The sequence below is a fragment of the Leptonychotes weddellii genome, chromosome 12, assembly GCF_054177405.1.
Source record: "Leptonychotes weddellii isolate Sample4059 chromosome 12, ASM5417740v2, whole genome shotgun sequence".
NCBI lineage: Eukaryota > Metazoa > Chordata > Mammalia > Carnivora > Phocidae > Leptonychotes > Leptonychotes weddellii.
This window is the reverse complement of record NC_138380.1, coordinates 64,871,833-64,897,884: the sequence shown is the minus strand read 5'-3', so window position 1 is coordinate 64,897,884 and position 26,052 is coordinate 64,871,833. Positions and strand designations below refer to the sequence as shown.

Below are 26,052 nucleotides of genomic sequence, written 5' to 3'. Positions count from 1 at the left end.
ATGATCCCAGAGTCCTGGGATCGAGCCCCGCATCGGGCTCCCTGCTCAGCAGGAAGCCTGCTTCTCCCTCTCCCACTCCCTCTGCTTGTGTTCCCTCTCTTGCTGTCTCTCTCTCTGTCAAATAAATAAAATCTTAAAATAAATAAATAAATAAATAAATAAATAAATAAATAAATAAATAAAAATTGAAAGATTGTTTGATATAGTGTCTTCCCAGCTTGGTTATTAGTGCTTATTCTCATCACTTATTTTGAGGAATGTTGGAAACAGTTTTGCTTCAGTGATTTGCTCATCCTAATTTCAGTTCAGTGTTGGACTGGATAATGAGGATACAAATGAAAACTTTTGTCTGCCATGTCAGGCATTCAGGCATTAGTGGTAAAAGTAACAGTATCAGCAGTGTTCTTGTTTAAGAAAATTTATGGAAATTTATAAAATCTAAAGCATTGAGTAACCATAAAATGTTTTTATTTTTAAGTAAAACTATTTTTTTGATTGGACAGAATGTTTAAGTATTTCTTTTTAAAGTAATAAATTGGCTTTTGTTGTTATTGTTTTTAACCAAAGGAAATCATCCTAATAACCAAGACTTGCCGTCTTAAAATCAAAAGCCACTGGTATCTAAATAATTTTTGTCATTGCAAGTACTTACTTTTATGTTTTTGTTGTGTTTCATTATATTGTTAATTTTTTCAAATATGTGGCATGAAATAACTTGTTTAAATCTGTGGTTGCAAATTTTTGAAAAAATCTTTTTTAGCTTTTAGTAAAACATGGAGGAGACTTGTTTGCTGAGAATGAAAATAAAGACACTCCTTGTGATTGTGCTGAAAAGCAACACCATAAAGATTTGGCTCTCAATCTAGAATCACAAATGGTATTCTCACGAGATCCTGAAGCTGAAGAAATAGAAGCTGAATATGCTGCATTAGACAAACGAGAGGTAAGGTTTTATTGTTTGGTTTTTTTTAATAAAAAAATTATATGGATTTTTTTCTTTTCATAAGTACTAATCTTATTATATGGCTTTCATGTTAAATTTTATTTTTCTACTTTAAAATCCAATTCATGTGGTCTTTGCAGTGTGCTTAATTAACACCCTGTCATCTACATAGCCATGATATGAAAATACAGGTAGAAAACCTAGAAATGGTAACTGTCCTCTAACATATGTAAATATGTTTACTTATGTTTATTTTTTTTTTTAATTATTTGAGAGAGAACCCCGTGCACGGGTAGGGGGAGGGGCAGAGGGAGAGAGAAATTCAAGTAGACTCCGCGCTGAGCGTGGCACCCTACACAGGGCTCAGTCTCACGACCCTGAGATCTGACCTGAGCTGAAACCAAGAGTTGGACGCTTAAGTGCCACCGAGGCATCCCTGTTTACTTACATTTCAATAGAGAGGCTGATGTGTGATATGAAGCCCTAACCATTCTTACTCTTCTAAAACTGCAGTCCCCTTTTTCTTAATCTTTCCCTGTCTTCTGCATTGCTCTTAACCACAAACATGCTTTGGTAACTTTTATCTTAAAAAACAAAAAGAACAAAACCATTTCTCCTTTGGCCACTTTTCCCTAGTCCTGCCCCTCTCCCCCTTCAGTTGTAGCCTTCTATCTCTGATCTGAGAAAAACAAAATTTAAGGGCTGTCTATACATAACTGACTTCCTCACCTTCCATTCACTCTTCAGCCCATTGCAGTGTGACTTTCCTCCCTTCTATTGAGATGGAAGTGCATTTGTCACGGACATCAAGAGTCACCATGTTGTCAAATCCAGTAGGTACTTTTCTCTCCTCATCTTACTTAAATTCTTCGGCAGCACTTGACACAACTGACCACTCCCTTCTTAGCAAAACATTGTTCCCTTAGCTTCTGGGACATTGTTCTTTGGCTTCCTTTGGGTCTTTCTTGTTTCAATAAATAGTACCTTCGTACTGAGTTGTTCAAGCATAAATGGTCAAGCTTTCTTGATTCCTCACTTCTTATGTCCAGACAATCTGGGAATCTTGTCAGTTTTACCTCCAGAAGTATAATCTAGATCCATTTACTCTTCCTGGTCTCTACTCCTACCTTCCAAGGCCCTCTCCATCTGAGTTTCCTAACTGGCCTCCTTCTTTCTGTTTTGGTCCCCTTAGAATCCATTTTGTACACATAAGCCAGAGAGACATTTTTAAACTTAAATTAGATCATATAAATCACTTAAATTACTCAGTGACTTTTCATTGTACTTAGAATAAAATCCAAACTGTTTGCTCAGATACAAGACCTTATATGGTCTCACCACTACCTACCTCTCCAACATCATCTCAGATCTTTCTCCCCAGCTCATTTTGCTCTGATTATAATACGTAGAGTACACTGAGGCTTTTGCATTTGCTGTTTCCTATATCAGAAATCTTCTCCCAGTTTTTCTCTTGGCTGGCTCAGTAGTTCTTCAGAGAGGCAATCTTGGACTATTCTTTCACAAATAGGTCCCTCTCCTTCTATTATTCTTTACCATAATACCCTGTCTATTTTTTATAACACTTATCACATGCTGTAATTATTTTATGTATTTATTCATTTTTTACTTTTCTTTCCTATTAGATTATCAACTCCATGAGGGCCAGAATCATAACCGCCTTAATCAACAGAGTATTTTCAGTGTCTGACACAGTGGACATCCATAGAAGTATTAAGTAAATTATAAGACACAATAAATGTTTTCCTCCCCAAATTATTCTGGTTCCTCCATGTTCAGTGCCAACTTAATTCTAAAAGGACTTATACTAACTATTGTTTCTATGTGTTCAGAAAAATAATTGTATTATTTGGGTTTTTTCCCCAAGAATTCCCGACAGTTTTTGAACTTATGTATTCCAGATTGTTAAAGGAACTGAGTTTCTTGGAATTCAGAAATTTATATTACCAAAATGGTAATCATGGTTATGGATAATTTTTTTACCATTATTATTTTTTCTATTTGCATGCATTTCTTAAAAGTTATAATGAGCATTTATTGCTAAAAAAATACAAAAAATTTCCTCCTTTCTGACTCTACCCCCACAGTGGTAACAGTTTCCTGTGTGTGCTACCAGACTTAAGCAAACATATGTGATATAGAATTTTGAATGCAAAAGTAAGGTCATATAGTATATTGAGTTCTGCTAAAATATTTTTAAATTTTTTTTAATTGAAGTATAGTTGACACACAGTGTTACATTAGTTTCAGTTCTACAAAATAGTGATTCAACAAGTTTATGTATTAGGCTGTGCTCACTACAAATATATGGTCACCATAAATTGCTACCATGTGACCATACAATGCTATTACAATACCATTGACTTGATTCCCTATACTGTACCTTTTATTCCTGTGACTTATTCATTCCACAACTGGAAGCCTATTCCTCCCACTCCCCTTCACCCATTTTGCCCACCGCCCCCCCATCATCCCTCCCTCTGGCAACCATTAGTTCTCTGTATTTATGGGTATTTTTCTGCTTTTTGTTTGTTTATTCATTTGGGCTTTTTTTTAGATTCCACATATAAGTAAAATCATGATATTTGTCTTTCTCTGTCAGACTTATTTCACTTAGCGTGATACCCTCTAGATCCATCAAAGTTGTTATAAATTGCAAGAGCTCATCCTTTTTTACAGCTGAGTAATATTCCATCAGGTATGTATATGTACACCACATCTTTACCCATTCATCTATCAGTGGGCACTTGGGTTGCTTCCATATCTTGGCTATTGTAAGTAATGCTGTAGTAAACATAGGGGTACATATATCTTTTCAAATTAGTGTTTTTGAGTTCTTTAGGTAAATACCCAGTAGTGGAATTACTGGGTCATATGGTATTTCTATTTTTAATTTTTTGAGGAACCTCCATACTGTTTTCCACAGTGGCTGCACCAATTTACATTCCTACAAACAGTGCACGAGGGTTCCTTTTTCTCCACATCCTCACCAACTCTAAAATAGTTTTTCAACTTAACTATATCATTAACATCTTTCCTAAGTCAGAACATGTGATCTACATATTTGAGCCATTTACTGACGAATTTAGATATTTTTTATTATTAAAAACAAGGCTAAAGTGAATATCTACTTGTTACATACATATCTTTATCCATTTGTGTGATTATTCTGGTTTAAAACATGGATCTAAAGCCACACTGACTGGATTCATATCTTACCCCCATGACTGACTTATTATATGACCTTGAGTAGTTTATTCAGTCTCTCTGCTTCAGTTTCTTCTTCCTTAAAATGGAGATTATAATGGTCCCTACTTTGTAGAGTTGTAGTGATCCTTAAATGAGTTAATATATGTAAATACTTAGAACAGTACCTGGGTCATTATGTGTGTTATCTAAATGTATGCTATTATAATCATGATCATCATTATTGTTAATGGATGTATATACACACTTTAAAAGTATATTCTCTATAAATGTGTAGAAATTGGTTTGATGGATCTTGAAATATATACATTTAAGATGCTGTTAAACTGTCCTAAAAGACTATGTCAATTTATTTTCTTCTAGTAGCTTATTAAAGAATATTAAATATTAAGATATTAAAGAATATTAAGAATATAAATATTAAGAATATTAAAGAATTTCCTCACATTTCTGCTAGCATTAGATATTATCATTGTTTTTATTTTTTGCTAGTTTAGACAAATGGTACCTATTTGAATTTATTTATTTGATTGTTCTGTGAATTGATTATTTATTTGCTTTTTTCCCTATGGATTGTGTTTTCTTAATGCTTTCCAAGAAAACTTTGTGTATTTTTCTGTATCCTACATTTTTCACTTAGGATATTCACAGATGTAAATTTTTCTTTCTCTATGGCTTCTGAACTTTCTTCATGTTAATATTATAATATATGCCCCTATATTTTTTCTAGTTTTATAGTTTTGTTTTAATCCATATTAGATTATTTTAGTCTATTATTTCAAAATGTAAAAAACAATACTTTTGTAACTACTTACACACAAATGTTTATAGCAGCACTATTCATAATAACCAAAAGTTGAAGACAACCCAAATCTCTATCAACAAATGACAAATAAAGTGTGTGGTATACATATACAGTGGTATATTACTCAGTCATAAAAAGGAAAGAAGTACTAACACATGCTACAATATGGGTCAATCTCAGAAACATTGTGCTATGTAAAAGAAGGCAGACAAAAAGGTCACATGTTAAGTAACTCCATTTATATGAAATATCCAGAATAGGTAAATCCATAGAGACAGAAAGCACACTAGTGTTTGCCAGTGTCAGGGAGGAGGAATGACTAGGGAGTGACTCCTTAATGGGTATGGGGTTTTATTTTGGGATGATAAGAATGTTTGGGAATTAGATACACATGGTGGTTGTACAACACTGTTGAACTGAATTGTACATTTTAAAATTGGGTTTTTTGGGGGGCGCCTCGGTGGCTCAGATGGTTAAGCGTCTGCCTTCGGCTCAGGTCATGATCCCAGGGTCCTGGGATCGAGCCCTGCATCGGGCTCCCTGCTTGGCGGGGAGCCTGCTTCTCCTTCACCCTCCTACTGTTCCCCCAGCTTGGCTCTCTTGCTCTGTCAAATAAATAAATAAAATCTTAATAAAATTGGGTTTTTTGGGGGCGCCTGGGTGGCTCAGTTGGTTAAGTGACTGCCTTCGGCTCAGGTCATGATCCCGGGGTCCTGGGATCGAGCCCCGCCCGCATCGGGCTCCCTGATCACCGGGAAGCCTGCTTCTCCCTCTCCCACTCCCCCTGCTTGTGTTCTCTCTCACGCTGTCTCTCCCTCTCTGTCAATTAAATAAATAAATAAAATCTTTAAAAAATAAATAAATAAAATTGGGGTTTTTTTTAAAGATGTTATTTATTTGAGAGAGAGAGAGAGGGAAAGCACAAGTGGGGGTGGGGAAGCAGAGGGGGAGGGAGAAGCAGACTCCCCGCTGAGCAGGGAGCCCAACATGGGGCTCTATCCCAGGACCCTGAGCTCATGACCTGAGCCGAAGGCAGATGCTTAAATGACTCAGCCACCTAGGCACCCCTAAAATTGTTATTTTTAAGTAATGTGTGTTTCATAACAATTTAAAAAAATAATACCAAAAAACAATGCTTTCTTTAAAATTCATTTTATACCTTCTGCTTTGACCCTAATCAACTTTTGGATTATTCTGCCTATGCTAATAGTTTTACATGGCCTGCTATGTAATTGTATTAAACTACATAATTAGGTAGTTTAAAAGATTCATATTCCCGAGGTGTCTATTTTAATTAAGTTTCTCAATTCAGTTAATGATCTGGACACTGTATAATATTATATCTCTATAATTTCTTCTTGATACATTTTAATTAAGTTCTTTCCTTCAGATTAGTTTATAAATGGATAAAATCTATTTCTTCATCCCATCACTGAACAAAACTCTTGAGTGACTGACTGCTCTGCCAGACACTGTTTTAGGAGCTTGAGGATACAGTGAAGAACAAAAATAAGCCCCTGCCCTCTAGGTGCTTATGTTCTAGCATCGATATAGACGCACATAAATAAGGTTAAAAAGTAAATACAATTTGTGAGAGTGGTAACTGCTATAAGGAAATAAAAACAAGGTGATGTGTTGGAGTGATGGCTGGGAAGAGTGTATTTAATTTACATAAACCTGTACAGACAGAACAGAGAAACTAGTGAGTGTTGAACCTAGTTGGGGTCAGGCTCTGTAGGAGTAGACTGTGTGACTGTATGTGGGTAAATGAAGGGAAGACAAACAATATGTTGCTATGAAAGCCATCGAAAGAATTCCCCCCTCCCAGTTCCTCTCCCAGTTTATAACTCAGGAAAACTCAGGCTCTTTTTCTGACAGGGAACGCATATGGTGGACATGGCCTTAGCTGGCTTCCCTGGTGTGCAGGTCTAGCCTACTGTGCGAGAGCAGCTGCCTTCCTCTTAGATCAAAGTACAGATCAGGGTGGACCAGGCCTTAAGTCCAGGGGAGAGCAGCTGAGTAAGAAGAGAGGAAACTGAAATAAGGGGAAAGGTCTGAGAATCCTAAGACTTTCTCTTCCAGGCTAAGCTCATGGATCAGCTAATGAGAGATTGATATTAAGAGGAATTGGAAATAATTCTCTTTGTTCCAAGTGCCTTTCACATCTTCTAAAATTATAGCAATTACTAATACATTTGGGTAAATGAGTACCTGTTTTTCATTTTTTAACAATAAGTATGTTTTACCTATATAATTGGGGAAAGCTGTTTTCATTGTGGAAAGAAATAAAAACAAATTCTTCTTTCATAAATACTTTGTCATAGTCTTTTCTGAAAGTTTTTGAAGATGCTATCACTTTATACATGATAGTCAAAGAGGTACAGTTTTTATGTTGGGATCTTTCACATTTTTTCAGTGACATTTTTTCAGTGGTATTTTGGTAGCAGAAGTATGCACGGATGCAAAAGAGGTACTTTTATTTGCTCTTACCTTTTTAAATTAGTTTCCGTTTTCTTTCTATGTATCAGTACTGACTGCTTTGAAGGTTATTGCTAGATTGTGTTTAATCTGAAAATAGAAGCAGTTTATCTTTGCAACAAGAAAGAGAAAGGCACCTTCATTTTAATCCTTCTTACAGAAGAGAGGGCTAGTGCCCACTTGGGACTGAGCAATGTATTGAAATGCTTCACATGACCTAATTACAGTTCTGTTGCAGAGATTTCGGAGTGAATATGTTATGTGTTCATGAAGGCAATATGTCTTTCTCCTTCAAGAACTATTTTTCTTCCATTGTAACCTAAATTTAAAACTGAATTTTTTTAAACTTAAATCTATGTAGTTTGCTTTATACGATCTCTTTTTTAACCTATCTAGAATCAAATCTCATTTGGCTCACATAAATAAAGTAGAATGATAGCTAATCTAAAAAAGAGCATTTAGACCGGGTATTATAAGGAAGTGTTGAATCACTGCATTGTACACCTGAAACTAATATTACACTCTATGTCAACTATAATTCAAATAAAAACTTAAAAAATAAAAAGAATATTTAGGAAATAATACCAGGAAATACACAATTGCCACCACTAGGAATATCAAGAAATACCCATTCTCATTGCTGAGGCAGGAGAGGTACCTGGAATCCCAAGTCTGAACTTGGAACACATTTTTTAGAAGTAATGTTCTACATAGTATGTAAGTTCTCTACTGGAGTGAGTACTATAAATTTAACCATAAAAGGATTTCTTAGATTTTTGCAAGGGAAAGTGTGGTTCATAAATTAGCTGAAAAGCAAACTGTACGTGGTAATTTGGGAATTATAAAGGTCAGGAAATTTGTCAGATCAACTGAGAAAAATTATCCCTATTGAATAGAATCCCAGTCGTAAGTGGTTAAATAAGAATTGGTGAAAGGAGGGCGCCTGAGTGGCTCAGTCGGTTAAGCCTCCAACTCTTGGTTTTGGCTCAGGTCATAATCTCAGGGGCATGAGATCAAGCCCCCTCCCTTCCCCATTGGGCTCCCCATTCAGTGGGGAGTCTGCTCTGCCTCTCTCCCTCTCCTTCTGCCCCTTCCCCTACATGTGCAGTCTCTTTCTCTCTCAAATAAATCTTAAAAAAAAAAAAATTTGTGAAATGGTTTCCACGATACCCTCCCTAAAATGAAGCAAGAAATACAGTATCTTATTCTAAAATATCTGTAAATCAGCTAAAATGGATGAGGTTTGCTAATTGCCCAGAGTTCTCTGGAGACTGTGATACGTGCTGCAAGAGGACATCCTCAATTCTTGGGAATTTCTACTGTTTTTTAAGCTTTCGTCTTTGTCCTTTAGTCTATGCTTACTGTAGTAAGCTGGTTAACAACTGTTTAAAAGAATTGAAATAGATAATTCATCAATGTTAATAACACAATATTGAGTAAAAATAAAAGGAAATTGTCTAAATATATATAATGTTATGCTATAATGTTATGACAACCATACATCAAATTCATGATAGTGATTTCCATAGGCAAGGATGGGGAGACTTAGGGAAATGTAATGGGGAAAACATGTCATGGATTATTGTAGCTTTTACATAATCCTCCCCCTTGTCCCCTCGGTCTGTTACCTGCAGCCAACTGCAATCCAGAAGCAAATGATCTTCCTTCTGACATATCCTCAGAAGGTCAGTAGTAGCCTAACACTATATCATAATGCCTATGTTATTCACCTCACTTGATCTCATCACACAGGCATCTTATCATCTCACTTCACAAGAAGGGTGAGCACAGTCCATAAGATATTTTGAGAGAAACTATATTTGTACAACAATTACAGTGTATTATAATTGTTCTGTTTTATTATTGTTAATCTCTTACTGTGCCTAATTTATAAATTAAACTTTATCGTAAGTATGTATGTATGTATAGGGAACAACAGTATACATATATAGGGTTCAGTACTATCCATGGTTTCTGGGATCCATGGTGGGGAGGATTGGGACACACATTCCCTAATGGATGAGGGTGGAGGGGAGACTACTGTATAAAATTTTGCTTCTTTTGTTTCATTTTGTTTTAAAAAGGACTTGAAACAAGTATGACCAAAATGTTAACAGTAATTGTTTCTGAGTAGTGAAACACTTGTAATTTATATTCTTTATATGTTTTCTGTTAAAAGCAAACAAAGATAAAAGATAACAAAAGAATAAAAAACTTGAGACGATATAGTACCTATATAAAGAAAACTATATTTATAGTACCTATATAAAGAGCATTAATGAACACATGAATAAAGAGAGATAATATGTTTACGATAAGAACTCAATAGTATGGCATAGTCACATTTCCCCAGGTTAATTAAGAAGTACCATATAATGCCACTAATAATCCAAATTAGATCTTAATAAATGTAAATGTTTGGTGGTCCAGTGGTTAAACTCAATGAACAGGGCGCCTGGGTGGCTCAGTCGTTAGGCGTCTGCCTTCCGCTCAGGTCATCATCCCAGGGTCCTGGGATCAAGCCCCACATCGGGCTCCCTGCTCAGCGGGGAGTCTGCCTCTCCCTCTCCTACTCCCTCTGCTTGTGTTCCTGCTCTTGCTGTCTCTGTCTCTGTCAAATAAATAAATAAAATCTTTAAAAAAAAAACAAAACTCAATGAACATATATATTTACATATATAATTGGTTTGTAAAAAGCAAAGACTGGATAAAAATACTTGAGAACTTTAGTCATGATTATTGCTCAGTGGTGGTATTACAGGTTTTTATTTCGAATTATTTTTTGTATTACCCAAATTTTTAAAATTGTAAAGTAAGATGGTTTGTCATTATAGTATGGTGCCTTTATTTTAGAATAATAAGGTTGCATGAGCCTTGGCATTCCACTTTCTAGCTTATAAAAGACTTGTGAAACAGTAGTTTGAGGTCCATGATAGCGGAGCACACAGACCTTTTTAACTTCAGTAATCAAAGTGAAACAAGGAAGATTGAATTAAATGATTATCATATATATTTGTTTATAGGCATTTAGGATTTCCTAAGAGTATAACAGCCAACTTAACTTGATTTTCTTCTTTTCAAAGCCATATGAAGGATTAAGGCCTCAGGATCTTCGTAGATTGAAAGATATGCTTATTGTGGAGACTGCAGACATGCTTCAGGCTCCACTGTTTACTGCTGAAGCTTTACTTCGAGCTCATGGTAATGAAAAATGTCTTATGCTTCTGATAACATGAGTGCCTTTTGAAACTTTTCAGAGTTAAAATATGGCTATTTTACTATTTCAATATAAAACAAAATAGTTTGTTAAACAAGCCTAAGTTGTTTTTTGTGTAGTGGTTACTGCGGTACCCAGCATCCTCAGAACATTCTGTATTTTGGAGTGTAAATTGGCTATAAATCATAGAGGAGAAATAGGAAATTTGTGTTTAAAAACCAAGCTACTAAATGATCTTATGGATTGTCTAATTTTAGAAATGTGCCTGACTTAAGCGGGGTTGAAAGTTGGAATCCATAGTCCTAATCCTAGTTTTAACATTCATTTTTACTAAAGTCAATTAAATACCTAACAATTGTGTTATTAGTACTGTCAGTTATATTCATTTTATATAAAAGCTGTTTCTCACCATGAAGTGTACAAAGCGAAATTATGGAGTCAATACAAGAATGTACTATCCCTTTTAAGTTTTTTTTGCGAGGGGGGGTTGTTGTTGTTGTTGTTTTAAGGACATTAACAACTTTACTTAGGAAAACTACTCAGCTTGTTTTAAGTTCTCTGTGATACTTAAGGCAGCCATTCTGGTAGTTGTCACATGCTGAGTTGGACCCTGTCATTGCACAGTTCGTATTTGATATTTTGGGTGGTTTCAAAGATAAGTTTTTTTCTAATTTAAAAATTATTTTTAAAAAGAGAAAGGTAAATGTCTCTTCTGCCTGGTTTACCTGTCTATTTGAACTATAAGTCTATCACCTATACTAAAATAGAATGTCGGGGCGCATGGGTGGCTCAGTCATTAAGCGTCTACTTTCAGCTTAGGTCATGGTCCCAGGGTCCTGGGATTGAGCCCCACATGGGGCTCCCTGCTTGGCGGGAAGCCTGCTTCTCCCTCCCCCACTCCCCCTGCTTGTGTTCCCTCTCTCGCTGTGTCTCTCTCTGTCAAATAAATAAAATCTTTAAAAAATAATAATAATATAAATTAAAATAAAATAGAATGTCAACTTCCAAAATTTTTTATATAATTTTTTGATCAGAAGAAAATTTAAAATTCCATATTTCATCATCCCTTGGTCATCACTGTGAATAATTTGGTATATAACTTTCTAGAATCCCTACCTCTAATATTGATATTTCCCAGGGTTCTGTACTTGAGATTATTTCCACTTTATATACCAGTGGCTCGTAAATTTTAGTATAAATAAGGATTACCTGAGAAACTAACCAGAGATTCCTAGACTATTTCTGGAGAGTCTAGGTCATTAGGTGAGGGGTGAGGCTTAAAAATACAAGTTGTAAAGATGCCTACCAAGTGGACCAGTCTCAGAGAAGCATTGCTATACACATTTATCTATTGAAACCAAAGGTTTCAAAAATCATCCAAACAATAAAGTGTATCTACAACCTGACTTTAATAAAGTATTTGAGGTTGGGTTTCTAAATGTCTGTTTAACATTTTTTCCTCAATCTAAGGATGTCCACACCTAAACTCCTCTTTTCTCCCACTGTCTTGATGCACGAGCGTCACATTCATCAAACTACCCTGCCAGAAATGTGAAAGTCATACTTCACTCCTCCGTGCTTGTTACATTTGGCCACAGTCTCATCATTTCTTAAGTGTCTCTCATCTTCCCATCCCCGGCTCCAGCTCCCTCTCTAGCTCTTTCCATTCCCATTGCCATTGAGTTAAATTCAGGCTGTCATTAGTTTCCATCTAAATCATAGTCTCCTGAGTCGTGGTCTCCGGTGTTGTCATTCTTCTTTTACCCTATTAATTTTTCATATTGCCATTAGACTGTTCTTTTAAAATGCACATTGGAGCATGTCACTCCCTCGCTGAAAAACCCTTCACTACCTTTCCACACACTTAAAACCATCTAAACTCTTTAGTAGACCTTCATGACCCAGATTTCTTTACCTGGGCTGTCATCTCCCCCTTTCTTTAATTACCCACTCTTGCTTGTCCTTAGTAACCACATCTTCCAGGAAACCTTTTCTGCTTATGTGTTCCCAAGTCTGCACTGAGACCCTCCCTGTCTATTCCTACTACATCCTGTGTCATACAGTTAGAATACAGTTTTATAGTAATCTCTTTATTTGCTTTTCCTCTAGATTAACCTGGGAGGTCTTAGAGGGAAGCTTTTAATGTTTTTTGTTTCCACAGTACCTGACATACATTAAGCTCTCAGAAAATGGTTATAGAATGAATAATATATAATAAATAATATACCTGAAGTGTTATTTATATATACGTTACTCCTGCACATATTCCATTGTCCAGAATTCAGTCAATTGCCCACACTTAACTGCAAGCAGCAGTTCTATACTGAAGCATTTTTTGTATACTTATAACCATTTCTGGGTAATGTATCGTAACTCCGAGTAACAATATATAGAGAATCTAAGTTATATGAAGTATCACAGTCTAAGTTACAATATATAAAGAATCTAATCTAACTTTACCAAAAATTTTTTAAAGGAACATTTTCATCTCTATTTGTTTACATTGTGTCATCAAGTATTATTAAATGATCAATTCCAGGGGCACCTGGATGGCTCTGTTAAGTGTCCAACTCTTGATTTGGCTCAGGTATGATCTCAGGGTTGAAAGATCAAGCCCCACGTCAAGTTCCATGCTGAGCATGGAGCCTGCTTAAGATTCACTCTCTCTCCCCCTCTGACCCTCCCCCCCCAAAAAAATTATCAACTCCATTTTTACTCCATTGATATTTTCCTCAGTTACTTCTTTTACATAATAGGGGTCAGTTCTAATAAGGTGATAATCTAATTGAATTTTCTTATTTGGTATTATCTATTCTGTGATAACTTTTTTGATAACTTACTTAATAGGTCTATATTTCCCTATTTAGGCATAAAATAGAGGCTAGCAGGTTTTCAAATGGACATCTCTTCTATACTATTTGGATAATACTAGTAACAGTGACATTTGATAATCAAATAAGATAGAGATAACTGATGTTAGTGAATAAAATAGTGCACAGAACTACAATTTCTACTAATTGCTCTCAAAACAAGGATAGGCTGTGTTTCAGAGCTATTAACTGAACTACTTAGAAGATTTATAGATTATATCCTGGGTAACATTCACTCAGCTTTACACAGGAAAGTAGATTTGAGTATTATATTATCTGTTGTCAAATGTAGTCCCAAGGTAATGAAGTTGATCTAGATTAAGCAGAAGACAGAAATGTTTGGCAGTATTTACTGAGCAGTAATTGAATTTTAAGGAAGACTCTGTTAGGAATACAGAGGTCATTCTCTGAGTATTTCCTCAGTAATACAAGTGCTACCTAATAAGAAAATAAGTAAAATTTACAAAATACGAGACCAAAGGTAATTTGATTATGCTTAGAATTAATTTATATTGAAGTATTCTTTAAGCTCCTTTGAAGACTCATCATCTTCTCTAGGTAGTTAAACATCAGTGGTCTACATCTTCTCACTCTGCTCTCTTCCTAGGAAATGATATCTTCTTCCAAGGTTTCTATAGGTAAAGATTTCTCCCTCTGGACTAGACTTCTTTTCTTAGCTCCACACTCTTGTATATAACTGCCTTTTTTTTTTTTTTTAAGATTTTATTTATTTATTTGACAGAGAGAGAGAGACACAGCGAGAGAGGGAACACAAGCAGGGGGAGTGGGAGAGGGAGAAGCAGGCTTCCTGCAGAGAAGGGAGCCCCATGCGGGGCTCGATCCCAGGACCCTGGGATCATGACCTGAGCCAAAGGCAGACACCTAATGACTGAGCCACCCAGGCGCCCCTATAACTGCCTATTTTAAAGCATCTCTAGGATATCTCAAAAGCATCTTTTTTTTTTTTTAAAGATTTTATTTATTTATTTGAGAGAGAGAGAATGAGAGACAGAGAGCATGAGAAGGAGGAAGGTCAGAGGGAGAAGCAGACTCCCCGCTGAGCAGGGAGCCCGATGCGGGACTCAATCCCGGGACTCCAGGATCATGACCTGAGCCGAAGGCAGTCGCTTAACCAACTGAGCCACCCAGGTGCCCTCTCAAAAGCATCTTAAACTCATTATGTCTGAAACTAAAATCATGCTCTTCCATCTGTACCTGATTCTCTGGTATTCCCTATTTACATAAATGGCACGAACCAACCAGGTGGGTAAACCTGGGACACCAACCTTGATATATCCTGTCCTTCAGACTCTATGTCCTATTGTCGCCAAATTGTCACTTCCACCTTCCATGTGTTAAACTCCTCTCTTTCTCTATCTCCACTACAACCAACCACCTACTTCTAGCTTCCATCATCTCTCACTTATACTACCCATTCCCCTCCTATTTGGACTGTGTTCCCTCTACTCCTGCCCTATCTAGTTTCTTTGTTTGTTGTAGTCAGAATGATCTTTTCAAATCTGATCATGACAACCTGTCCTTCCTAACCCCAAACTCAGCTTCTCAGTGACTTCCTATCACTCCTGAGCTGATGATGGAAGTGTTATTAAAAAGTCCTGCATGATCTAGCCCCTGCCTATTTTTTCAGCCTCATCTCATGCAGTGTTTTCCCTCTGCTCTCCATGCTACAGCTACATTGACCTTTTTAACTTCACAAGGATGCCATCTTCCCTCCTACCACAGGGACTTTGAACATGCTGTGCACTGCCTGTCTAGAATGTCTTTCCCCCTCCCTTTTACTACTTAACGCCCACTCATCTTTCATTTGTCCACTTCAAACTATTTCTCCAGAGTCAGACCTTTCTCTGACTTGGGATTCTCTACCTGTCCTTCATGGCACCCTGACAGTGATGATTCTTTTACTTAATGTCTTTCTCCTTGCTAGACTGTAAGTTTCATGAAGGCAGGAATCCTGCCTAATTTTTCCTCCCATTGTATCCCTACTGGCTGACACAGTGCATGGCACATAAAAGACATTCAGCAAATATTTGCTAAGTGAATGATGTGATAGAATCCAAGCAAAAGTTGTGCTGAAAAATATTTATAGTAAATAAGATTAAAATTTAACATATTTAGTATCTGTTTATAGAAATTATAGTAGTTCTTTTTTTCCTTTATTAAACAGTGATATAATGGGTACTTTTGAAGAATAATCTTACTGTGCTAAGAAAAGTAATTTTAACTTTTTAAGTAAGTAATGACCTATCAAAACACTAACATCCAGGACACATGGGTGGCTCAGTCGTTAAGCGTCTACCTTCAGCGCAGGTCATGATCCCAGGGTCCTGGGATCGAGCCCTGCATCAGGCTCCCTGCTCCACGGGAAGCCTGCTTCTCCCTCTCCCACTCCCCCTGCTTGTGTTCCCTCTCTCACTGTGTCTCTCTCTGTCAAATAAATAAATTAAATATTTGAAAAAAAAAAAAAAACTAACATCCATGTAGCAGCATTTCCTGGAATGCACCCATGCAGTTTTTTTCACTTGTTGGATTTTTTTCCTCTTTGTAATCTGACCCCTTTCCCAATCTTATTTCCCATCTTCTCAAACGACAACATGGTATGCTGTAACTTTACAGAAATGCTCACGTCTCTTCTTTATATTTCTGTGCCCTGCTCATATGGTTTACACAGCTGGAAATATACTCGTTCTACCTGTATTGCATGTCTAAATCATAATTATTCTGCTAAACCACCAAATACACTGATTTAATATGGTTGAGAAAAGTCTTGCATAGAACATTTCCACAGCTATTTGTATTAGAGATGTAAAATTGTATAGAATGGGCCTATGTTGAATAATTGACTCTATACTACTCATGACCCTATACTTCATTGTGCTACAGTGGAAAGAAAACAAGTTTTAGAATCACAGAAATTGGTTTTAAATCCCTCACTATCTGTGTGAGCCTAGGCAAGTTATAGAATTTTCCTGAGTCCTCGTTTCTTCACCTAAATAATGATTGAAACGTTTGTTGGGAGGAACAAATGAAATAATGTGTGTAAAACAGCAAAATAATTGGATGTATTTATTTATTATTTTTAATGGGTTAGGTTTTTATGGCTCTGAACTATGTAACAACATGCATCACTTGTCTATTTTAAAAGTGTTCATATTAGGAAGATCATCTTTTTTAGTTAAGTCAGATGTGAACTCAATACAGAATGTATACCTAATGCACTAAAACTTTATAACCATAATCCCTTCAGAAGTTTCTTCTGCTTTCAAGCTGTTTATCAAATGATTTTTGGACTCGTTGGCATTTTGATGTGTTTATAGTAAGCTATGTAATCATTTTACAACTTGACACCAGTGAAACAAATTGCAAATTTTACATATTTTTCTTGAAAAGAGTAAAATGGCTAAGTCAAATCTATGCCATGAAAAATTTAGTAACTTCCAGAAGTGATGTGTGAAGCACCTCTTTTGATTATTAGTAGAAATGACTGGAAGTTTTGACGATATTTTAGATATTGACACAGTTGTAAGTCACAGTAGATTATAAAAGTTTAAATTCTGTTTTAAAATATTTGGGGGCACCTGGGTGGCGCAGTCGTTAAGCGTCTGCCTTCGGCTCAGGTCATGATCCCAGCATCCTGGGATCGAGTCCCTCATTGGGCTCCCTGCTCGGCAGGAAGCCTGCTTCTCCCTCTCCCACTCCCCCTGCTGTGTCCCCTCTCTCACTGTGTCTCTGTCTGTCAAATGAATAAATAAAATCTTTTAAAAAATAATAATAAAAATTCAGGGTGGAGCACTTGGGTGGCTTAGTCGTTGAGCGTCTGCCTTCAGCTCAGGTCACGATCTCAGGGTCCTGGGATCAAGCCCTGCATCAGGCTCCCCGCTTTGCAAGAAGCCTGCTTCTCCCTCTCCCACTCCCCCTGCTTGTGTTCGCTCTGTCACCATATCTCTCTCTGTCAAATAAATAAATAAAAATCTTTTAAAAAAAAAATATTCAGGGTTTGGGGTACCTGGGTGGCTCAGTCAGTTAAGCATCCAACTCTTGATCTCACCTAAGGTCTCAATCTCAGGGTCATGAGTTCGAGGCCTGTGTTAGGCACCACGCTGGGCATAGAGCCTACTTTAAATAAATAAGTAAATAAAAATAAATATATATTTACTTATTTATTAATGGATATAATATACCTGAATATTCATTTGTAATTACTAATTTGGTATAAATAATTTTCCTTCCTTTAGGTGGCCTATATCTCTTTAATTTATCCTCACTTTATTTTGTTATATGAAACTCTTAAAAAACATCACCATATTTCCTGTTTTTGAGAGATATCATTCCATTTTTCTTAAAGACTGGGACAGGGAGAAATTACTTGAAGCTTGGATGTCCAACCCAGAGAACTGCTGCCAACGATCAGGTGTTCAGATGCCAACTCCACCACCAAGTGGATATAATGCCTGGGACACACTCCCTTCTCCAAGAACTCCAAGGACTACACGCTCTTCTGTCACCTCTCCAGATGAAATAAGTTTATCTCCTGGGGATTTGGACACCAGTTTGGTATGGTCCAGTATTCGATGTACTTCCCATAGTTTTGTGTTTAGTCTTTTAACTTTTAAATTATTTAATATTGTTTCATGGAAGGGGCGCCTGGCTGGCTCAGTTGGTTAAGCAGCCAACTCTTCGTTTTGGCTTGGGTCACTATCTCAGGGTTGTTAGATTGAGCCCCATGTCAGGCTCTGTGCTGGGTGTGGAGCCTGCTTAAGATTCTCTCACTCTCCCTCTCCTTCTTCCTCTGCCCTTCCCCTTACCCCCGTGCTTTCATTGTCTCAAAATATAGGTATATATATAGTTTCATGGAACCCTTGTAATTGAATCCTATACCCCTCTTAAAGGATTCAGTTATTTCACCCTTTGGTACAAATATTTATTATCACAGAATATTTTTGTTATCTCTGAATTACAGATTGAAAAACAAAAGGTTTTCTTTTCTCATTTCAAAACAGAAAACATAAAAGAGTTTGAGAAAGCCATCTACTATATTTACACTTAAAATCTCTAGGTGCTTAAAGTTTTAAACACACCATACTGAAATATTAAAAGTTGAGTTTGTGGTAGGCACTTTAAATTAAAAAAATATGAAAAAATTTTTATATTTTCTTGAAAACACTTATAATGTATTGATGATTATATATTTGTTTCAGTTAAGCTTTGGAGTATATCATCTAGATATATTTGTGGAATAAATGTTTGCTTTTTATTGAGAAACAGTACTGCCATTGTCTGCATTTTTAATTGGCATACCATTGGTATACTGTTGCAGGAAATTTTGACGTTTCTTTAATGGTTCAGCCACTCAAAATGTGTGATAAAAATAAAAGCATTCTGGGTTTTATCTAGGCCTTCTTGGAAGATAAAATCCAACTTCTCTAATTTGCATCTGTAACATTGGAATGTTTGCTTCTAATAAGTTATTGTTTAGAAGATACATAGTTTTGTAGCAGAGTTCCTTGGGTAGAAATCCTTAAATTCCTACTCTGAATATCCGGGAATTTTTATCTTGAAACACAAAGTTGCTCTGTTTTTGTAGATTTTCTGGGATGAGTATAGGCTAAAGAACATGATATTGAAGTGGTTATTTTGCAGTGGACAATATGATCTTGACCTGAATAGATTTTAATGGTTTGTTTCTTATACTTTTTTTCCCTAAATGCATAGTTGCTGATTAATACATAAATTTGGAATTTAAGAGTTTGACTTGTGCATTAAAACATTTAAGTCCCTTAATAGTTTATAATGAAGTAGGCATGGTATTTGTTATTCAATCAGAAGTAGGCACACTAACTTTAACTTCCCTTATAACTTTGAAACACTTAACTTTATAGTTACTATAGTAGTATTTTTGCCTTAAGCCAGTGAATAAATAATGACTTTTGTTTAAATCATTGCTCTTCTTCATTTCCAGTGTGACATTTGTATGTGCAGTATTTCTGTATTTGAAGACCCAGTGGATATGCCCTGTGGACATGACTTTTGTAGAGGATGTTGGGAGTCGTGAGTATATGTGCAGCTTAGTATTTCTTACTGCATGATAGCACTCTGATTTGGTAATAAAATTGTCTGCTTTTGATATTTAATGATATGGATTATTCATACTGGTTTCAGAGTTGCACTAAAATATACTTTTTTTTTCTCATTTTTACATCTTCCCATTCAGTAATTAATATTCTTTAGCTTAAATGGAAGGTACTTTTGGTAACAAAGCAGGTATATGGAAGTAAGTTTTCTTAGTATTTAATTTACATTACAACTAATGTAAATTTCAAGCCTACACCTAAGTATTAAGAATAAGGTTTTTTTTATACTCTTAAGAATTTGTAAGCATTGGGGTGCCTGGGTGGCTCAGTCGTTAAGCGTCTGCCCTCGGCTGAGGTCATGATCCCAGGGTCCTGGGATCGAGCCCCGCATCGGGCTCCCTGCTCGGCAGGAGGCCTGCTTCTCCCTCTCCCACTCCTCCTGCTTGTGTTCCCTCTCTCACTGTGTCTCTCTCTGTCAAATAAATAAATCTTTAAAAAAAAAAAAGAATTTGGGGGCACCTGGGTGGCTCAGTTGGTTAAGCGACTGCCTTCGGCTCAGGTCATGATCCTGGAGTCCCGGGATCAAGTCCCGCATCGGGCTCCCTGCTCGGCAGGGAGTCTGCTTCTCCCTCTGACCCTCCTCCCTCTCATGCTCTCTGTCTCTCATTCTGTCTGTCTCAAATAAATAAATAAAATCTTTAAAAAAAAAAAAAAAAAGAATTTGTAAGCATTTGTTTTATGCTTTCTCTAAATTTTTTTGTGACAACCAAATAAATAGCCTTTGAAATCTATAAGAATACATATAAAATTCCTTTTCAGTCAATTCATAGGTTAATGTCTCTTCTAGACATGGTTGGGTACAAATGGGAAATTTATTTTGTTTCTCATGTTTGTCTCTATTCTCCTTCCCATTATCTTGCCAAGATTTATACTCTCATACCATCCATTAACTTTGCTCTAATGTTGCACTTTTCAAGGGAGGTTTATAAACAAAACAAAGGAGAAGATCAATGTAATTAATGAGCAATACAATATCATGTTATCTCTGGAGCACAAAAGTCTACTGACTAATGACCTAAGCAAAGCATGTCATTAGTAATTAAGGAAATCTTAAAACTCGGAAGGTTTCAAACTATTCTTTTCCGTGGAGTTTCAGGTACCAAGTGTAGGGAGCTGGGGAATACCATGTCGGGTGAGAGAACAAGAACCTGAGCAAATTTTCTGTTGCTGTCTTAAGCAATTTTGCTGAGTATAATTGACATATAATAAACTAAATATTTAAAATAAATAATTTGATAAGCCTTGACATATGTACACACCCATGAAACCATTACCACAGTCAAAATAATGAATATATCCATTACCCCAAAAGTTTCCTCATTTCTCCTTGAAATCCCTCCCACCCTTCTCTGTCTGCCTCCCTCATCCTCCCACCACCTCCTCCCTCCAATTTTTTAGACAACCACTCATCTTTCTGTCATTCTGGTTTCATTTTGAGTGCATTTTCTTTGTTTTCTAAACCAGGATATGGGGGAAGATTTCATTTGGAGGGGAGAAATATTACTGCTTCTTAAAAAGTCAGAATAAATGAGAATATCTTGTCATTCTTTTTAAAACATAGACTAGACTTTACTCTGAATCTAATTAGATAAGATCAAATCGGTACAGCTGATACAGGTTAAACTGACTGGCGAGGGGCAGGTTTACAATCCAAAGCTAACTTTGACCTAGTTGTAGATGCAGAAAATTTTCCACAGATACAGTAGTTTATTTAGCTTAAAATTGTTAACTCTGTTGTATTGGGGAGCATTTTCTGGGTTCTACCAAGTTTGCTACTGTTGACCGTGGTTTCTGTGTGAAAAACTAAGCCTCCCCACGGGATTTACTTGAATTTTTTTGAACTTCCTTTACCTCCCTCACTAAACTTATGTCACAGGAACCATCTCCCATACTCAACACAGACTAGCCATGGGAAGTTTATGGTAAGATTTAAATTTGAAAGATCTAATGATTATTTTCTTTGTTACTTTATCAACCTACCTAGGATTCCCCTCCCATCATCCTGCCCGTAGTTCTTGTCAAATCAAGCAGCAGGAAAACCAAGTTCCAGGTTGGGTGATTTATACATTGATAAAACCATTTTTAAATGAATTGCAGTCCTTTCATAGGCATATAGAAAAGAAACTTCTTTGTTTAAGAAGCAAGGAAAAAACGTTAAAGGTCCTTAGATTGTTCAAAAACTCTCAATTTATTTTACTCTTCCCTACTCCGTAATGTCATCAATCCAGCCAGATGCTTTGAAGCATCTACTCCAAGGGCTTAAATGAAAGGGAAATTATTATTTTCTACCCAGCCTAGATTATCCTTCCTGCTACTTATTAGTTGTTGATTTACGTAAGTGGTAACCTCCCTGTGCCTCAATTTCCTTATCTATAAAATGGTGATAATAGTAAGTACATCATATTGTCAGTATACTGTTAAATGGCTTAATATATGAAAAATGTTTAAAATGAACAGGGCCTGGAGCATAGTCACTACTCAATAAATGGTAGTTATTATCCTCTTCCTAAGGATGGCTGACCTATAAGATAAAAACATAGGTAAAGTCTGCCCCAGAGTTCTCTCTGTCAACCTTTTTCCTTGACATGACAAGCTCACTTAATTCATTTTCCAAAAAAGTCTATTATAAACCCAAGTCCAACTAATCATTGTTTGTGGCTGCTGTTTCAAATAAAAATAGTGTTCCATGATAAACGCACGTAGGTCTACTTGTAGCTTGAACAATTTCCTAAGTGCTTTCCCTCGAGACAACCACCGTGCTTTGGTATGCAGCAGCAGAAGTTCATTATGCTTACTTCCCATTTCTTTGCACAGAATACTCAAAAGATGTGTACTTGTGAGTTAAGATTTAATAAAATAAATCAATAAAATGTATTAATAATTAACCAATAATTCATATTTTTATTACTCCATCAAGGATATTCTTAAGTGAAACTGGCTTTTTTTTCTTTAACTGCAAGTGCAAAGCAGTGAAGAATATAAAGTCTACCAGTATAGTTTTAACACCACTGCCATGATTCATGCTAAGGCACTAGCAGTTTTACCTAAAAAATAAAGCAGTTTTAATACCATTATGAAAATACTTTTGACCTCATAAATCCGTGAAAAGTCTCAGGTCCACAAATCACATTTTGAGAACTGCTGCTCTATAGTATTTCCCCTGAACACTTCATCCATCTTTATTTCTGCCAAATTGTTTTTCTCGACGCAGAGTAATACAGGTCATTTTTCCCTGGTAACTAAGATACAGAATGCCTTTCTGTTGGGATATGTCAGAGTTTTGTGGAGCGTGTGCGGTTTTTAAATCATATTGAAAAATAGAGGGCAAGATTTTAAACATGTTGAATTTTAAATGCATATGAGACATTTAAACAAAAGTATTGTGTGTGGTCAAGATCTGTAGCTAAGGAGGGAGATCTGGGCTTTAAACCTCAGAGTCATTAGAGTATAGGTGGTAGTTTAAGTTGGGACTATTTAGATCACCCAGGAAGAGTGAATGAAATGAGAAAGGGGGAAGAGTTTTGGTGTGAAAACCCTAGAGATCAGTAAAACATAAGTGATCAGGAGAGTAAAAAGCACTAGTGAAAAAGATGAATAAGGAGCAACCAAAGGTAAGAATGCCAGGGGAAAATTAAGTCCCAGAAGCCAGAGAAAAGAGAGAATCTGAAAGAAGGAACTGTTCAGCAGTGTCTGATGCTCCAGAGAATTCAAGGCAGATAAAAACTGAGAAGTCTTGAATTCTTGGGCTAATGGGTAGTCTTAATGGCCTTGTTGAGAGCTGGCTATTCAGTGAAGAGGTGACAAAAGCCAGAGTGTTGCCGGTTGAGAAGTGAACGGGATGGACTTGAGGAAGGAATGACAAATCATCAAACTATTTTGTCAAGAAACTGATGTGAAAAGGAAGGGGAGCTAGAAAGGATCTTTTAGTTGAGAAATGTTTCAGGGTAGGAGAAAACTTGAGCATATTGATAGTGCCGAAGAAAAGACCCATGAGAGAGACAGACAAACAGAAAGACAGAGACAGAGAAAAAGGATAGGTTTCTGGACTCTGCAAGTTCTGGAGCTGGCCAGAGTACGGATTTGCTTGCGGGGGTAAAGAAGGAAGCCTCTTTCACTGAAGTTGAGTAGTGAGAAGGCAAAGATAGCTAAAGACATAGCTAGGTTCAGGGTGTGATAGGGAGGATATTAAGAGAGGTCTCTGTTTTCTTCGAAGTGCCAAGATGAAATTGTGGAAGAAGGTTTGGAAATGGACCAGAGGGAGCAGATCTGGTGAGATCTCAGTTAGCTTGATTTTTTTTTTTTTTAAGTGTAGTTGAATTAAGACACTGAGAGAACCAAAGGAAAAATACTGCAGGTAGAATAGTCAAACTGTTGATGGTGATCACTAGAGAATGGTGACTTAGTTGCCTGGGTTTCCATTTATTTTCTCTAGGTTTAAGTGTTAAATCACACTTCAAAAGCTAATTTGTTTCTTGTTTTTCCGTGGGGAATAATAATAAAAATAAAACTCTAGCTAAAATGTATAAATTCTTATTCTATGCCAGGCACCCTGCAGATATTCATACACATTATATCTTATAATCTGTGTAACAATCCCAAGAAGTGCTTATTATTATCTCCATTTTACAGATAGTGAAACTGAGGGACAGAGCAGGTAAATAAATTGCTGAAGATCATATGACTTGTTAGTGGCAGACCTGGAATTCTCTAACTCAAAATCCTGCTCCTTAACCACTTACTTCACCTTGGGCTAGATTCCTGCCACTCTCCAGGATACCTTTTCCCTACTACCTCAACTAGTGTGCCTAGAGTAGGACATGCACCTTAATACTCGTCTAAATGAAATATAAGGGGATAGTCTTTTCTTCAAAAAGGTATGCTATCTTCCAATGCCACTCCCAAATCTCTTGGATTAGCCATGATTTAATTCTATATAATTGTTTCTTTTTCTTGATAGAATATCGAGAATTGAATATGATCTTTCTAAACCACTCATTTCTGAAATTTTAATGTTAAAGATAATGTTTCAGATTTTTAGAGAGGATAAAGCAAAAGAAGAACATTGTAAAAAAATAATGTATATATAACAAATACAAGTATATGTGTGTATAAATGAATGAATGAATGGTTGGGCAGGTAGTGAGTGTTCAATAATGTTTGTAATTATATGAATCAGTGTATTACAATTGATATTTCATACTTTGTTCATTGGTTCATTTCTAACAGAAAATTCAGCATAAAGAAAAAGTTCTTAGAATGTGCAAATAAATTATATTCTTCCTTTTTTTCTGTCAATTGATAATTTTAACAGGTTTTTGAATCTAAAAATTCAGGAAGGTGAAGCTCACAACATTTTCTGCCCTGCATATGATTGCTTCCAACTTGTGCCTGTGGATATCATAGAAAGTGTAGTTTCTAAGGAGATGGACAAACGATATCTACAGTTTGATATTAAGGTATGCTGCCAGTTATCTGATTTCATTTTCATTTTAATTTTATTAAACTGTATAACATTTTATTTAATTTTTTGTTTTATTTTTGAAAACACATAGAACAATGACTCTGACTTTTGTCTCCCAGAAAAACTGCATAAAGGAATGATGGCATTAATTAAAGTTTTAAGCTAAAGCATTATTTTTTTTAAAAGATTTTATTTATTTGAGAGAGAGAGCATGTACGTACATGTGAGTATGGGGAGGGGCAGAGAAAGGAGAGAGAGAATCCCAAGCAGGTTCCACGCTCAGCACAGAGCCCAACGTGGGGCTTGATCTCACGACTCTGAGATCATGACCTGAGCCAAAATCAAGAGTCAGACACTTAACTGACTGAGCCACCCAGGCTCCCTAAAGCATTATTTTATGGTCATGATAGATAAAATAAAAATAAAAAATTGAAATAGTAATTTACAAAAAAAAAAAAAAAAACTTGCTCAAAACTATTTACTGATTTGCCTGTTGAACTTTTAAAACTGATCAAGGCAGTGTTCAAAGTAAATAGTACCTATTTGCAGTTTCCCAAAAGGTATATTTTAGACTTCTAAATGTAAATATTCAGAAATAAAGATTATCAACTTGGAATGGGTTTTTTTCAAAAAATAGTTTCATATGATGAATTATAATGTTTCTCTTTTTTTCTATATTTATTTGCATTTAAGAATTGTCCAGGGGCGCCTGGGTGGCTCAGTCATTAAGCATCTGCCTTCAGCTCAGGTCATGATCCCAGGGTCCTGGGATCGAGCCCCGCATCGGGCTCCCTGCTCAGTGGGAAGCCTGCTTCTCCCTCTCCCACTCTCCCTGCTTGTGTTTCCTCTCTCGCTGTGTCTCTCTCTATCAAATAAGTGAAATCTTTAAAAAAAAAAAAAAAAA

The 26,052-nt window shown here is 36.3% G+C and overlaps 1 protein-coding gene across 1 annotated transcript in view; it reads left to right on the top strand.

Moving 5' to 3' along the window:
- ANKIB1 (ankyrin repeat and IBR domain containing 1) overlaps positions 1-26,052 on the top strand; it is a 142,245-nt gene that overhangs the window by 76,019 nt on the left and 40,174 nt on the right. Inside the window, exons 4-8 of the mRNA XM_081799696.1 lie at positions 761-943; positions 10,535-10,652; positions 17,902-18,110; positions 19,516-19,604; positions 24,999-25,143. Coding sequence (XP_081655822.1) covers positions 761-943; positions 10,535-10,652; positions 17,902-18,110; positions 19,516-19,604; positions 24,999-25,143 — 744 coding nt within the window. The remainder of the gene's footprint in view (positions 1-760; positions 944-10,534; positions 10,653-17,901; positions 18,111-19,515; positions 19,605-24,998; positions 25,144-26,052) is intronic.